The sequence below is a fragment of the Euprymna scolopes genome, chromosome 10, assembly GCF_053919585.1.
Source record: "Euprymna scolopes isolate OS-2025 chromosome 10, ASM5391958v1, whole genome shotgun sequence".
In the NCBI taxonomy this organism is placed as follows: Eukaryota; Metazoa; Mollusca; class Cephalopoda; order Sepiida; family Sepiolidae; genus Euprymna; species Euprymna scolopes.
In genome coordinates this window covers 42,841,779-42,858,221 of record NC_136491.1, presented here as the reverse complement: position 1 = coordinate 42,858,221, position 16,443 = coordinate 42,841,779, and the positions used below count along the sequence as shown (strand labels likewise).

Here is a 16,443-nt window from a genome sequence, read left to right as displayed (position 1 = left end):
CCCACAATGTGCCTATCCAGAGTGCCTCTTTTGGAATAACAAGCTTTACTCACGCACACACATTAAAAACCTTTGTACAATACTGCCCTCATGGGGAGGTGAATTAATAGGTACTATAAATGAAGGAAAATTGATGCAGTTGTAAATAACACATTTAGATGGAATTGGTTTGTACTCCAGACAACAACAATCGCAAGATTTCAATGTTTTCGTGGTCTTATCTCTTTCATCTTGTCTCCTGGCCATGCCATCGTTTTACACACATTGACTCATAAGTAAAAAAAAAAAAAAAAAAAAATCAAGACAAACAAAATAAAACACAAACTCTGACACATTCTATAAATATCAGTTAGCCTCCGGGTGGATGTTGTTCCACCATCGTGGAAAGCAACTCTTTTGGCTAGCAACAAAGTGTAGTATACGTTCTGATGCTACACTTAGTCTATTCTGTCCTCATTCAGTGGATGGAGAAATCCTTCTAGATTGAGGCAATTTTTATCTTTGTTCCAATTCAAAGTTCCCCTTTTTGGAGGGGGCGGAGTCTGGATTTTCTCTACATAAAAAAAACTACTAAAAAAAAAAAATGCAACCTTGTTTCTAACTTTGTAATCATAAAGAAGCAAGTAAATAGGAACCATCTTCTAAATGTTAACGTCCGTTCAAATAATTCATTAAAATTCTCCTTTACCTCTCAAACACTGAATTACCATTTATATATGTTATAGTATACATTTCTTGTGGTCTCTAGATTCCAGGGCAAGAATTCTCCTTATATGGTGGATTATCTAGTTCCGGCTGTTGCTTGAGGTAACATCACCTAGAGTGTGGGTTAGCCATACTGAGGAGACCTTATTTAGGGCCATGAATACTATATGATTTTGAATATTTAATCAGGGTTTACTTATAGCAAAAAAAGTATCCTCGTGCCAGATTTTCCTGAGAAACCCCTGCACAGAGAGACCTTAGACACTCAAGGACAGTGTCTAGTAGGCATTCATGTTCTGTCCAATAGGCATTCAATTTTTTTTTGCATCACTACATTACAGGTGACATAAACTAAAATAATTTTTACCCAACTAGGGCATGTATTTTTCTAGTATATGTATAATTACTTGTATCGATAAGTCAAATGTTTATTTATTCTCTATTTTAGGTGATGTAACTCTTATGCTGCAGAAGTTGCTGATGGTTGTTCCAGAAGAGAAGAAGGCTGTATAAAGAAAAATTCTGGAAAAAAAAAAAAAAATTTAGAACAATTTTGTTGGAAAATGTTTAGTTTTTTAACGGTTTGGGTTTTGTACTATGTGATAGAATACTGTCATGGGAATTGGTTATTTTTTATTATTATTTTTTTTTTTTTTTTTTTTTTGAGTGGGAGGGTCTGTTCTGTCAAATTTATCAAATTGTTTTTTTTTTGTTTTTTTTTTTTTTTGCTAATCATACATGTTTTATAAAATAATAACAAAGATAACAGATTGTCAGGAAGAGGAGACTTTTATAAGATCACAATTAGGATTCTTTCCTTTTTTTTTTTGATTCATGTCCTTCTGCATTAAAAAACAAAAATAAAGAAAAATCGGTATGATGTATGTACCCGTGACGAAATGAAAATATTGTATTTCAAAAATTACATAAATTAATAAAGTACTTTTCTTTTTAAATAAGAAAATAAAATCTTATGAGTATCTTGCTCGCCATTTTGAAAAATAATTACAACAAACCAAGTGAGATAACTAAATAATTTATACTTATGATTTTTGTTGTAATGCCTATAAGTTCCCATTTAGCACTTAGAAATTATTTTCTTTATAAATATAAAACTACTTTATCAATTTACATGATTTTTGGAATATGGTATTTTTATTTTGTCACAGGTATGTACATCATACATATTTTTCTTTGTTGTTTTTTTAATATAAGAGAAATTCTGGACACAAACCAGACTACTATAGAACAATGCAATCCAATCATAACACATCCAGAATAATTTGTACCAGACCCATTTTCATTAAACATATTTTTATCCAATATTTTTTTGTTTCATATTTATTAATGGCAAGAAATCCTGACCATTAATATAAATTTAGGAAATTGTATGAGTTTCATATTTCTTCCTTGCGAGATTTGTGCTTGACATAAAAAAATCATCTTTTATAATATATTTTCATAAAGTCTATAACCTTGTTCAAAAATTTTAGCAGACAATCATTTGTTTTTAAGTTTCAGTTATAAAATTTTATTATTATATCATAGAAACCTTTAAAAAATTTTATTCATCCTTTTAACAATGCCATGAAAATCAAGAGACCCTACATGGAAAATGTTGATATTAAATACTTTTTAAGTCTACTTTATGAAATACTTTTGAATAAGAACAATTGGAAAAAGTTTAAAATTTTAAAAAGTATGTCTACTGTCAATGAAGCTACATAACATTTTCATACTAAACCAAAATTTAATTTTCATTTGAGAAAAATGGCATTTTTATTAAACAAATTAATCAGTCAAAAATAAAAGAAACGTTTTAATTTTAATATAGACTTTTAAGAGACTGTCTACATTAGTCTATAAATTAACTCTTTATATTGGTTGGCCTTTAATAGTCCGTTTATATTGGTCTTTATTAGTCAATTTATATTAACTTTTAATGGTCTGCTTATTGGGGTATTTTATTAGTCTGTTTATATTGGTTTTCAATAGTCTATTTATATTGATTTTTTTTTAATAGTATATTTATATTGTTTATATTTGTAACCTAGTTCCTTTCTTCTCTTCTGGTGAAAAGCATTGTGCTTTGAAATGCCTAGGTATAAAGAGCGTTTAGAGCCCCTCCTTCCCATGATGTTTCTTCCTCATTGAACTGACAAATAAATCCATATATACACATATTTACTTTATCTTTATAACATCCCTCATATTGTGCTTTTTATATCTGGATAAGTCTCCTCCATGTTTATGCGCCATCTCTCATGTTGGGCTGTATCTTCATGAAACGAATCTTTCAATATTTTTTTAATCACCTATGATATATATTACAATAGGAAAATGTGAGCATGAAAAGTAATATGGTTAAGCTTAAACATGGAAAAGTAAAGGACAAGATATTCTAGTAAAAAATATAATAAATTTATAACTTAAAATATTGCAGCATTAAGAATTGATTATTGTTAAATTGAATTTTTTTTTATTCTTAATGCTGCAATATTTTAAATTATAATTTTATTATATTTTTTATGAGAATATCTTGTCCTTTTCTTTTCCATGTTTAAGCTTAACCATATTACTTTTCATGCTCACATTTTTCTATTGTAATCCATGATTTTTCCAGGCTTCCAATAAATTCACTTGTTCTTTATTTAATCTCAGTCTTATTTTTTGCCCCCATAAACATAACATACACATATGTAAAAAAAAAAAAAAAAAAAAAAAAAAGGCACTCATCTGCTTTCATTCTCTGTTTCACTTGTTACTTCTCTTTTCGCGAGAACTGTGAATTAGTAGCAACACTAATCGTGGTTGCTATGGAAACCAGTCATAAAAAACGTTCTCACCTCATTCGAAATTTTTACAATTTTGAACACCAGTAAATTCATCATAACTTTTGTTTTACTGAACGAAAATTGAAAAAAAAAAATTGTTTTTCACAATATAGCTGATAAGGTGATCCATAAACTGTAATAATTGTTTGAAATATGGTCGAAAAATGAGTGAGCAGTGAAGCTTTAAAGCATAACTAAAACTGCCACTTAACCATATATTCAAACACTACCCTGTTTGAATGATAAACTAATCCAAGTTATTTTAAAAACATTTGCTTTTAAATGACTGCTTTTCGTCAGACTTCCATGCCTTAGGGTTGCATTATAGTGTAAAATTGAATAACAAGAGACTTCAAGCCATATTTATTTTGTGCAACCTAATTATGATTTTAATTGACTCTCTATTTGAATATAGACCTCTTTGAAATGTTGTTAATGTTTATAGTGTATTTGTATGGACACTCACTCAAAGAGTTTATGTTCAAAATCAAAATGCGTATTGTTTGTTGCAAATAATATTTCATATTTTTTTTTTTTTTTTTAATGTTTGGAGGTGGTAGCAGGGTATTTTTTTTTTTACATGGTTTAATATGGACCAATCATAGATTTGGCTATAAAAAATGGCAATAAATGTTTTTTTTTTAGGGTCACCTCTTATCAACTGAAGAGCCACTCATGGATAAGTGTTAATTGAGATGAGTGATTGTCAATCGAAAGATAAGGAACACTATTGGAGTACTAATATTGATTGATAGTATAAACTGCGGATGGTTACTTAAGAGACAAGAATTTGTTGGCACTGGATTGCAAAGCAACCAAATTGTAATCAATAGGGAAGTAGTTCAACAGCGATGTATTCCCCGAGTGGGAAGCTCTTGCTTTTAGCTTCAAGAACACTTATCAAATTCTCCTCTTCCTGCAAGAAATATGTTTGTTTTAATGAAAATCACTTTAGATTTTTTTTTTTTTTTTATATATAAAACAAAAATGTCGTTTCATGATGAAAGGATTATTATTATTAATTATTATTATTGTTGTTGTTATTGTTATTATTTCCTGTTGGATGTGGATGTGCCTATTGTTTTGGGAAGGGGCTCAGCTTGCATTTCTTTCATCTTAATTTAGTTCCACGTAGCTGAGGAAAATTAGAAACTAAGAATAAGTGTTTAACTTATATACATTTTAGCCTTCATAAGCTTGGTCATCTGAACCTACTTTCTACCAATCAAACTATAAAAGCCACAAAACCATCAACTGATCACATCTACCCATTTAAACCTTATCTTTATTATTCTCTAATTGCTTAAAATATCAAAAATGCAGCAAGCTGTTTAAAAAAAATTAAAAGACGGTAGATATTGAATCTATATATCGTCTGAATGAAGGTAAATTGGGATCAATTTAGCATAGAGGCTATTGGAATATCTCATTTATTTCGCTTAAGTTTTCGCACAAATTGGGATGAAATTGATCCCAATGGTCTCTATGCCACAAATTGAACGGTAAATTCAATCCCAACCCTTTTTTTTTTTTTACTAAAATAAAGCACTTAAAGGAACATTTTAAAATACTATTTTTAACATTTTAAGTTATTTTTTTAACATTTTAACTTTTTTTTAACTATTTTTAACATTTTAAAATATTTTTTAAAGTAAACTCTTATTCCTGGATGAGCTTTTTTTTTTTTTTACTACCTAGTAGTACTACAAGTCTTTTGTTTTTGTTTTGTTTAAAAAAATAGATTTGAAACAAGCAAAATCATGCTTTTAACAATTACATACTTTGAATATATTTTGGAGAGAAACAACTAAAATCAAGAAGAAAGAAATGTGAGAAGAGCATTCAAGATTGAAAAAGGGCAATTACTTTTAAAGGAATATTCATCTTATTTTGTTTTTGTGTTTTTCTTTGTGGGGGGGTATTTTATTTTATTCTGTCTCTCTCTCTCATAATGATGATTTTTTTCATCATTTTACTGCATTATTTTTATTTTCTAAATATTAAAATTAAAGATAATAAGAAGACAGAGCAGCCTAGAAAGAAAATGGCTGCTCAGTTCTTAGAATGCATCCAACAAGTCTTGTAAATGATGTTTATGACAATGATTTCATATGGACTGAAGAAATAACAATATTCCAAATTGTCAGGAAACTTGTCTGACAATTTTAAAATGCTTCAATGGATTGCCAATCATTGGTTGATAGCCAATTCTTTAAGTTGTAAAATTTATATTGAACCATTAGTCAATTGATGTTTGGAGATTGAGATGTTCAAAAGATGGATTTCATCATTCAATATAAAAGTCGTTTTTTTTTTTTCTTTTTTTTTAGCAAAGCAAACTTTCCTTACAAACAATTATCTTTATAATTCATTTGTGAAGTAAAGATTTCTTTCAGTTTTTACATAAAACTTAAACTCGGCAGTCATTTTCTTTCTAGGCTGTTGTGTCAACACATAGCCAAATTTAAAAAAAAAAAATTTTTTAGGATAAACTTCCTAAACTTTTTTTTTATATTATTATCCTATTTACACCAAATCACAATTTTAAAGTCAATCAGTTAAACAATTTGCAAAAAGAAAATAGCAAAGTACTAAGCTAAGTAAAAAAACAGACGGAAGATATTGAATCTATATGACATCTGAATGAACATAAATTCAGATCAATTAACAGTTGGAATATCTCAGCTATTTTGCTTAAGTTATCGCACAAATTTTGGATAAAATTGATCCCAATGATCTTTATTAAACAATAAATTCAACTCTAATCTTTTTTCTTTTCTTTTTTTTTACCAAAATAAAGCAACATTGTAAAACACAAATTGAAACATTTTTAACTATTTGTTTTAACATTATTAACTATTTTAACATTTTTAATGTGTTCAAATAACAGAAGAAACTTGCTGGTTTTTGTCCAGAATTCTCCCATATTAAAAAACAAAAAGAAAATCTGTATGATATACATAGCTATGCCAAATGAAAATTTATTCCAAATATTACATAAATTGATCACTTAGTTTTGTTAAAAAAAAAAAATCTTATGAATAATAACTTGAGGAAAGCCTGTTTTGCATCACCATTTTGAAAATAATCCCAATAGGAGATAACTCAGCAATGATTCAAACTTGCAAGATTTTTCTTGTAATGCCTACAAATTCTCATTAATCACTTAAAAATGATTTTTCCTTATAAAAATAAAACTACTTGATCAATTTACATGATTTTTGGTATATGATATTTTTTATTTCATCACAACAACATACATCATACAGATTTTTCTTTATTTTTGTTCTTTTATATAGAGATAATTCTGAACAAGAACAAAAATGGTTACATAACTTTTTATGAAAAACTAAATAGGAAGAAATATTATACAAAAAGTCAATTGAAGAATTTTTATTATTTTTTATTGAACTTACTGTAATACATCATGTGTATTAATATGTATGTGTATATTTTATAATAAAAGTATTTTTTATTAAGAAAAATCCTTAATATCTTTTTTCCAATTGACAAATTTTCAAAGAAATAATGTTATAGTTTGAAAGGGGGATTTTTGTTTTATTTCATTTCCTTAAAAAAAAAAATAGATTTTTTTTTTTTTTTTTTAATGGAGTGGAGAGAGCACTTAAAAAAAATTAGAAATTTTACTCCATCTTGGAAACAATTTGCCATAAAAATATTTTTTTTTTTCACTCAAATTGTCTTTGTCCTTCCCCCACAATAATTCATACTTTTTTATTACATAACTTGAATAGTATTAAAAAATTACAAAAACATTTTAATTTTTTTTTAATGATATATACTGTATGTACCAGCATATAATTTAATCTGTAAATATAATTTAGATTTAAGCCCTTATTTGGACTGATAACATTATCATTTCAAAATCATGCAGCTCTACTTAATGCCAAATGTTCTTTTTATGCTGGTTCATACGGTATTTAAAAAAATATATATATAATAAAAACATAATAGTATTTAAAAAATAATTATAAGCGTAGCATTAATTTGTATATATGATATACACCAAAGTACTTCTCTCTTATAAATACCTGCCCTAGACAAAACTCTTTATGAGCTGAGTGAATTTACAGATAGTAATGCCTGAGTTATCACATAGAAAACAGAAAGAATAGATGATGACATAATTTGCTTGAAGCATTGTATGTGGAGACAATTTATAGAAGGCTGTTAACAATGTGGAAATATACATATATTTATGCATTATAAGCTTAAAGAAATTAATATAAAATAATAATATTAAAACGAAAATTACACTAATATTTTTTTAACTAAGTGATTTTTTTGATAATTTGCAAAAAAAAGAATGTGGGCATGAAAGCAAAGTATTTTTGTTTAGAAATATAATTGCTAGTGTTTTTTTTTTTGTTTTTTTTTAAACTTTATGTAAATACATTCATTGTAGTTACTTACTCTCTCATGCAAATAGCTGGGGTTTTTTTTTTGTTTTGTTTTTTTTCCATACAAGCTATAAAGTAGCAGAAGTTAGGTAAACATTTAGTTATAATTTAGTTATAATTTTATCCAATGTAGGTAAACAAATTCACCATTAGTTGGTACAATGAATCTACTGTTTCAGTGTAAAAAGACATTATCAGGTGACAATAAGCTGCTGGTCTTACTCTAGGCCAGTCTTTTTTATTTTGCTTGTTTTATGTTAAAAAGACTGACCTGGAGTAAGATCGGAGGCTTATTGTCGCCTGATGATGTCTTTTTACACTGAAACAGTAGATTCATTGTACCAACTAATGGTAATTTTGTTTAACTAAATTCAATAAAAAGATATCCTGTTTTTTTTTTTTTTGTTTTTTTTTTTATTGAACCCTATCAACAATTGCGTTGAAATTCAATGGATTTTACTTCTTGATATTTTTAACTTGGAATATAAAAAAAATTATAGTAATAGTTGTGTGTGTGTGTATATATATATATATATATATATATATATATATACACACACACACACACATGTGTATATATATATATATATATATATATATATATATATATATATATACACACACACACTAAAGGTTTACTTCAGAGTTGTTAATAACTAAAAATATCAATTTTATGTTATTTGGTTCCACTAGAAAAATAAATGGTTTAATTATTTTTGTAACTGGCCTTGTGTGTTCAAGACTTGATAAGAACATATTTTAAGATGTGTCCATTCAGTGTGCACTAATAAGACTTAAGTGACTAATGGGCAAGGCCTCTTATAGATACGTGGACGGGTTAGGGTTAGATACGTGGACGCAGTCAATTTATGATAGTATAAGAGGTTTATGTAAATTTTATTCAAATTAGTTGAGCTTTACCAAAATTATTAAAAATATTAAAGAATTTTTTTTTTTTTTTTTTTTGCATGGAGCTAAAATTCAGTAATCTATAATATAATGATATCTCTCTCTCTCTCTCTGTATGAATGGCCACAATGATCTGTAAATATCTCAGCAGATCTAGGGTGTCTATGCGGGTGAATATATAGTATAAAAAACACATTTTGTATGTTTTAGATTGTATATATATGTATAGTCTGCCATAAGTTATATCATTTTATTTTAACATAATATATGTAACATGGAAGAAATATACAACTACAATATAGTAAATTAAAATGATTTTTTATGATTTTTTTTTTTTTTTTTTCTTCAACATGAAACACGATGTTTATTCAAAATTTATTAAAGCTACATGGGCTCTCCATGCGGTTCAATGCACTTTATTAATGTTTCAGAAACTGAGTAGCATACTTTTGGTGCACAATTCCAACAGCACTTAAGAAATGGAAGTTCAGTTTTTTTGTTTTTTTTTCTCAAGTTCAACAATGCTATAAAATACGCAATTTCTGATTTCGAATGATGTATGAAATAAAATAAAAAAAATTCTTAAGTATCAACAAAGTTACAAACAGGCCAGAAAATGTATTGTTACTTATGGTGACCGTGTGTGTGTGTATATATATATATATATATATATATATATATATATATATATTTGTCAATTAATGTGTAATAGTTTTGTTGTTTTAGATGAATAATTATCTTGATCAGCAGCAGATCTTCATTTATCAATGTTGATGGTCTTTTTTTCTTCAATCACACCATGGAAAAAGCAGGGTTTTTTTTTGTTTTGTTTTTTTCCAAAGCATCTCTTATGTTTGAAAATATGAAACATTAAAAATGAGAAACTGCTCATAAAATTAATTAGAAAACCATAATATTTATGCAGAATATGTGACTGTGTTGAAATAATAAATTTATTATTTAGAAACCCATTATTAACATGGAGAGGGATGGCGTTTGTTTATTTTATTTATTTTTTTTTATAACTATTCTACATTTTCACCTGACAAAACATACTGCAAAAATTTAACTTGAAAATCCTATCAAAAAGTAGCATGGCCCATATTCTGAATGAGTACTTTTTTTTTTTTTTTTTTTTTTTTGTAAAGCTATTTTTTAAGGAATAAAACACCACCAACTAGATATGAGTCGGCCATATTCAATTTTTACAGTCTCCAAAAGATAAGATATCGATGAAATGAAATCTTATATTGAGATTTAAATAAAAATTTCAACACATTTTCAGAACTATGAAAATTATATAAAAAAAAATTAAATTTTCTTACGTTTGGTAACAATTATTTATATTCTCTTCTCTATATTAATAAAATTGTGTGACCACTCCTTGCGTGTGTTCATTAACTATTAATGTGGTTTCTTATAGAAACCACTCCTGTAATAGTGGAAAGTATCCAAAATAACTGTTAACAAATTTTATTTTAAAAAAAAACAAATAATAATAATTACAAAATTAAATTTGAAGATCCCCCCCCCTCAAAAAAAATAAATAAATAAACATCAAATTTATTTGTAATTTTTTATTTTGTGGCTTTTCAAGATTTGCAAAGAATTTGTAAGCATTTAAACTATTTAACTAATTCAAGGTAAAAGAAAAAGCCAACAAAAAGTGAGATGGATAGATTTGTATCCAGAAAACAGCAATTCGTCTCACACATTTTCTTGTCACAAACATCGCTCATGGAATGTAAGGAGCAAAGGATATAAATAAGAGAAGCAAGAGTTATGAGAATGCTGAAAGTAAACCCAAGGTCCACTTTATACTCTCCTCGAATAGTTGAAAAAAAGAAAAGAAAAAGAATGAATTACTTTTTCACCGTTCAAAATTTGAAAAGAATTTGGAAGCATTTAAACTATTGAATTTATTACTGACTCTAAAACAGTCACTTTAATCTTTTAAAAATACGAATGAAATACTGGTACTATACTTTAATTTTTGTTTTGCGTTTTTCATACAAAATTATTATTTTGTTACAATCGGATTTTAAAAATTTGATTATTCTACTATTGTTTCAGCATCTATTCTTTGGACCAAATTGATTTTATTTTATTATTGGAATCCTTAGAGATGAGTAATTTGTATATTTATTAATTTATTTGCGGACTATTATTCACATCTTTCTTAGTTGTTGTTTCACAACGTTTTAGACAACTATTCCTTTGGTCGGCATCAGGTGGTTAATCGCGACGGAATAGGAATTCTGAGTCTCTTAACTGTATCCTCAGTAATTACTGCCTAGGTGTTGTCGGCCAGATGATTAGTTGGTTAAAAACATGGTGAGACAACAACTATGGAAGGCAGTAATTACTGAAGATACAGTTAGGAAGCTCGGAATTCCTATCCTGTTGCAGTTACCACCTGATGAAGGCCGGAGGAATAGTTGGCTGAAACGTTGGAAAACAACAACTATGGAGATGAGGATAAGAGTCTGCAACTAAATAGATAAAAGTACAAATTGATTTTCTCTTTTGGCAAGAAGCAAAATGTAGTATCTGCTTTGATATTACATTTCATCTTTCCTTACTTTGGTTAGTAATGGAAAAATCTTTCAAGACTGAGGCACTTTTTTATTTTTGTTTTAATCTAGAGTGCCAGTTTTTGGAATAATTGGCTACCCCCCCCCCATACACACACACATTAAAAAACAACTTGGTGTCTAACTCTGCCACCTTGAGGAGGGAGAGGGGGTGCCAGTACTAGAAACTATAATTAATTTTGTTACAATAACGTTTTAATCTTTTATTTTATAAAATTATTTCAATTGAATGAGAATTTGGTGAAAATTTTAAAATGCCAAAACTGGCATTTTTATTTGATAGTTTAAATGCTTAAAAATTCCTTTCAAATTTTGGCAGGTCAAAGTAAATTCTTCTTCTTTTTTTTTTTTTTTTCTTTTTACTATTACCAAACAATAAAGATGTTAAAGATCATACCAGTAGTCCAAAAAACCCCAAAAAATAAATTCTAGGTCTTTAAACTGTCAACTGATTTTTCTGCACATTTCAACATATTAAAGCATCGTCTTTAGTTAGAAAAATGTTAGATTTTTTTAACCAAAGAAAAAAATAAAATATGAATCAATCCTCATCTCAAAAATTCAGAGACGAAATATCTATTTGTTATTAAAAGTTCACTGAGATTTTAAAGTTTATTAGAGTGTTCAATTTTTAGAATGGGTCCATCGTAAAAATTGGACTATTTAAAACTTGCTAATATTTTTTTTTTTTTTACATGGTGGTGTGATTGTAAAGAATTTGTTTTTTAATTATTTATTATTATTATTATTTTTTTTTTTTTCCAAACCAATTCTCCTGCTGATTTAAAATGATTTATATTTCTTTAGAATCTTGATGTAAGCCCTCATATAAAGACGGCAGCTATTAGTAAATTTATTGGGGTGATTTATTGCAAAAGTAGAGAGAAAAAATGGTATTTGTTATTTTCATGAACCAAATTTTGTCAAAAATATTTTTTTGAAATGAACAAATTATTTTTTTGTTTCCTTCCACATTAGGGTGGAAAAAAAAAAAGAAAATTTTTTCCCATCAACCATTGTTTTTTTTTTAGTTTAATTCTTGTTCTTGTTTTCATTTTGACAATGTTCACGAGACTTCCTGCTAATTAAGAATCTTTACATGCATATATTATTTTCAATCTGATGGTGCAATATTTTCAGGATTTTTTAAAAACATTTTTTTGTTTTTAACTTTTTTCTGCTATCGTTTCTGTACAAGCCAGGATGCAGCTTATTAGAACTAAGCTATGAGAAAAGCTAAGAATGTGAACAGACATCTCGCTGCTCAACTCCCCACAGCCCCCTGTTAGACACAATTCCAAATAGTAGCCCCTTATGTTCCAAGTGGCAATATGCCTTGTTTGGGGGTTCAGTAGTAAAAAGTAATAAAATGTAATTATGTCTTTGTTTCAATATCTCAGATATAAAGTCTCTTATAGATATTATTTTGTGAAATATTTTCTCAGATAAAAAAAAAATTGATTAAATGTATATGCCTATAAATTATTAATAGGCAAGTATTTTATTATGGGGAAGGGTGATGGTGACATAATAGGTTCAACATACCTATTATATATATGTTATGTACTAATACTTTTAGAAAAAGGTATGAACCCTTTCCTTCCCTATTTCTCCCCAGCTAAGAGTATATTTGAAAAAAATTGTTTATAGGGTATCATTTTTCGGCATTAAACACCTCTTCCCTTCAGAAAGGGTTGATATGCCGTAAAACTGCCCAACTAAATCACTAAGAGTTGTATTTTTGTTTCTCATTTTTTGCTTATTGATTTTCTTCAATTTTCTTTTTTTAATACTGCAATCAGTGCAACTATATATAAATACACAGGTGAAATATGACCGTTCAAAATAAATTAACGAGACAATTCTGTGATATATTTACATATTTGATAAAAGTATCTATATAAAAAATTGTCAAGTAGAATTTTAATGAAAAATAAAAATCAGTTTTATCATATTTTTCTGGTCCTCCATTAATGCTCCATTTGCACAAGCATAAAAGAATGACTGGCTTATCTCCCCGATTTTTATGTAACTCTTGCAATTGTGCCACTTAATAAAGATCTTGATCTTGGGATTTATGAACAAATTTGAGACTTAGAGGACATTTTTTTTCAGGGGTGGGTTAAATCATCTAGGCATTAATATTGAGGGATTAATGCGGATACAAAGGCCCAGATCGTTAAAATAATGGGTTATCATTCACCAGTTGGAAGATGTTTACCCAACATCACAGTTTTTATATTCATACAATTCTAATTCTTTTTCATTCAACATATTTCATGTTTATTTTTACTGTTGTTTTTTTTTATTGGATAAACAATTGCATCTTACTTATTTTTTTGCGTATTTTTGTCTTTTTTATTTCATTTTTTTGTTGTTTTTTCTTGTGTGATTTTTCCTTCCTTTCAAGCCAAACACAAACCACTTATTTTTGTAACATTGTTTTTGCTAAAATATTTTGCGATGAGGAATTACTATCTTATATATAAAGTTATCGCTTTGGATTTTAAAAATCAAACTGAAATAGCCATGTTTCACTATCGATGCTTGAGTCAGACTAGCCTATTTTGTTTTTGTTACCGCTTTCCACTGTGTTATTGGCAGGAATATATTTTATTCTGCATCAGTTTCTTTCTTATAATGAATATATTCTGCATCAGTTTCTTTCTAAAAATACTTATTCTGAGTAAGAAAGAGTAGATCTTGTTTTCCTATGTTCATTATATTAAAAGGGAGATAACAAGATTTTTTTTCACAAACACAGTCTTCTTCTTTGAAAAAGTTGTCTTAACAATGAAAGTATCAAAACCAAAATAAAATGATTTTAATCATTTAATATAAAAATTATATAACATTCAGTTTTATAAATTTTCAAATTAATAGTGTATTAATTTAAAAAAAATTTTTTTTTTATGTGAAACAAAAATAAAAGTACAAATACTTCCAGCTGTGTTGTATAGATATTTATAAAATGTTGGGAGCAAAGTTTAGTATCTGTTCTGATACCACACCTCATCTTTTATCTGTCATCCGTCAGTGAAGGAGAAATCTTTATGGACCGAGGCAATTTTAATTTTTGTTCCAGTCCAGAATTCCTCTTTTTATAGGGAGTCTGATTTTCTCCATATTAAAAAAAATGACTTTGCAGGATTCTACACACAAATTTATCTTTAGTTGACCTTTGACAACTAAATATTTTCGTTTACTAGCCAAATAGAAAAGTTAATAACCAAACTCATATGATTTTTGGAATATGACATTTTCATTCCATGACAAGTATGTACATCATAACACACCGGTTCCCATTGGATCACCGAAGTTAAACGATGTTGAACCTAAATGGTTGTCCATTTGAGACTTCCAGATGCTGTATGTGATCTCCGCTTATCTCGGCATTGTTTTCAGCTATCCTGGACTTCTCCTTGCCACTGGACTCAAACAGTGCCGATTCAAGGGAGATGTGGTTGTGGATTGCACAACCCTTGCCTCACAATTATAAGCACAGCTGCCCCTACAGGGGGTATACTTTGTCTTTCAAGACTGAATGGAGGCATCGAAACTTGAAGGTATAAACATTTGAACTTTTTCAGTGTATCTTGTTCTATTAAACTTTTATTGTTTAAATAATTTAACTTTGCTCATTTTACTTTTTTAAAAAATATATAATGGTTGAAAAGACATTTTTCATTCACTAATTGGCTTTGGGAGATTGTCTGTGAAAGAAACACAATCACCAAAAGATAAGCGTTTCATTATTTCTAGTCGCCATCTTGAAAAATCACTCACAAATGTGACTGTTTCACTCGCAACATAAAGCCCTGCTTTGAGTCTAACTTTTACCTTGTAGGTGGGGGTAAGGGGCAAGTAAATTGGAACTAAGTGAAAACTTTGATTTGGTAAATTTTTTTATTGCATTTAGAAAAATTTTTTTTTTTTTAAAGAAATCTTTAATTTATGAAAGTCTCATTCATTAACCTTAACTCTGTGGATTAACTTTTAAAAATCCTACTTAAAAAAAATCATATTTTGTTTTTAAAAAAAAAAAAAAAAAAAAAAAGTACAAAAATGATAATTCCTCATTGTTTATGTTTCATGTTTATCTCCTCCCCCCCCCACACACACTTTCTAATCTCAGCCTCCAATTGACCCCACCCACCCATACACACACAAACACTTTCTATGAACTGCCTATAAAGATTAGCAAAATTTACAATGGCATAATTTGAAAAAAATATATCTTTATTTTTGTTCATTTATTGTGCCCCCAAATGTTGCCTTTTTCATTAAATTTTTTTTCTTCTCTAAGAATCGAGGTGTCTGGTGTTCCTTCTATAAAATGCCTGGAATAAATCTATATTTTCAAAATCATAAAACTGCTTCAAAGAGTTGGTACCGGCATCAACTTTAAAAAAAAAAAAAAAAAAAAAGAAAAAAAAAAGGAAATAATTATCAATTATATTAAAATTTTCTGCTCCGGTTTATATTTGTTGAATGGCAAAAAAAAAAAAAAAAAAAAGAAACAACTGATTCACAGTATATTTTGAATTAATTCAGACACCTTGATATATTGTTTATGCAAAATGAATCGCACATACACAATCTTGACTGGGATTCGAACTCATCATGCCAGTTTTATTATCTTAATCTGGATTCAATAATGAAAAAAATTGGCAAAAGTAAAACATAAAATTACTTGAATTGCAAACTAAATCACAAAATTTAGAAACAAATTTTATTTTTATCAAAATTTTCATTTTATTTTATCTTTCATAAATTCATTGAGTTCTTTTTATCATCTTTTATGCGAGAAAGTAATTCTAGCAACAATCCCATTCTTTACTAAATACCTACACATGGCGTTCTACATCTATAGCATCTTATACTAAAGGCCTACTCAGAACGTTCTATGCTAAAGGCCTACTCTGAACGTTCTATGCTAAAGGCCTACTCTGAACGTTCTATGCTAAAGGCCTACTCTGA

At 27.9% G+C, this 16,443-nt stretch overlaps 1 protein-coding gene across 4 annotated transcripts in view; it reads left to right on the top strand.

Moving 5' to 3' along the window:
- The window catches only part of LOC145285946 (large neutral amino acids transporter small subunit 1-like), a 209,609-nt gene extending 195,816 nt beyond the window's left edge, over positions 1-13,793 (top strand). For all 4 annotated transcript variants that reach the window (XM_080134454.1, XM_080134457.1, XM_080134455.1 and 1 more), the window contains exon 12: positions 1,154-13,793. In XM_080134454.1, coding sequence (XP_079990580.1) covers positions 1,154-1,218 — 65 coding nt within the window. In that variant the 3' untranslated portion in view covers positions 1,219-13,793. The remainder of the gene's footprint in view (positions 1-1,153) is intronic.
- Positions 13,794-16,443: the final 2,650 nt, after the last annotated feature.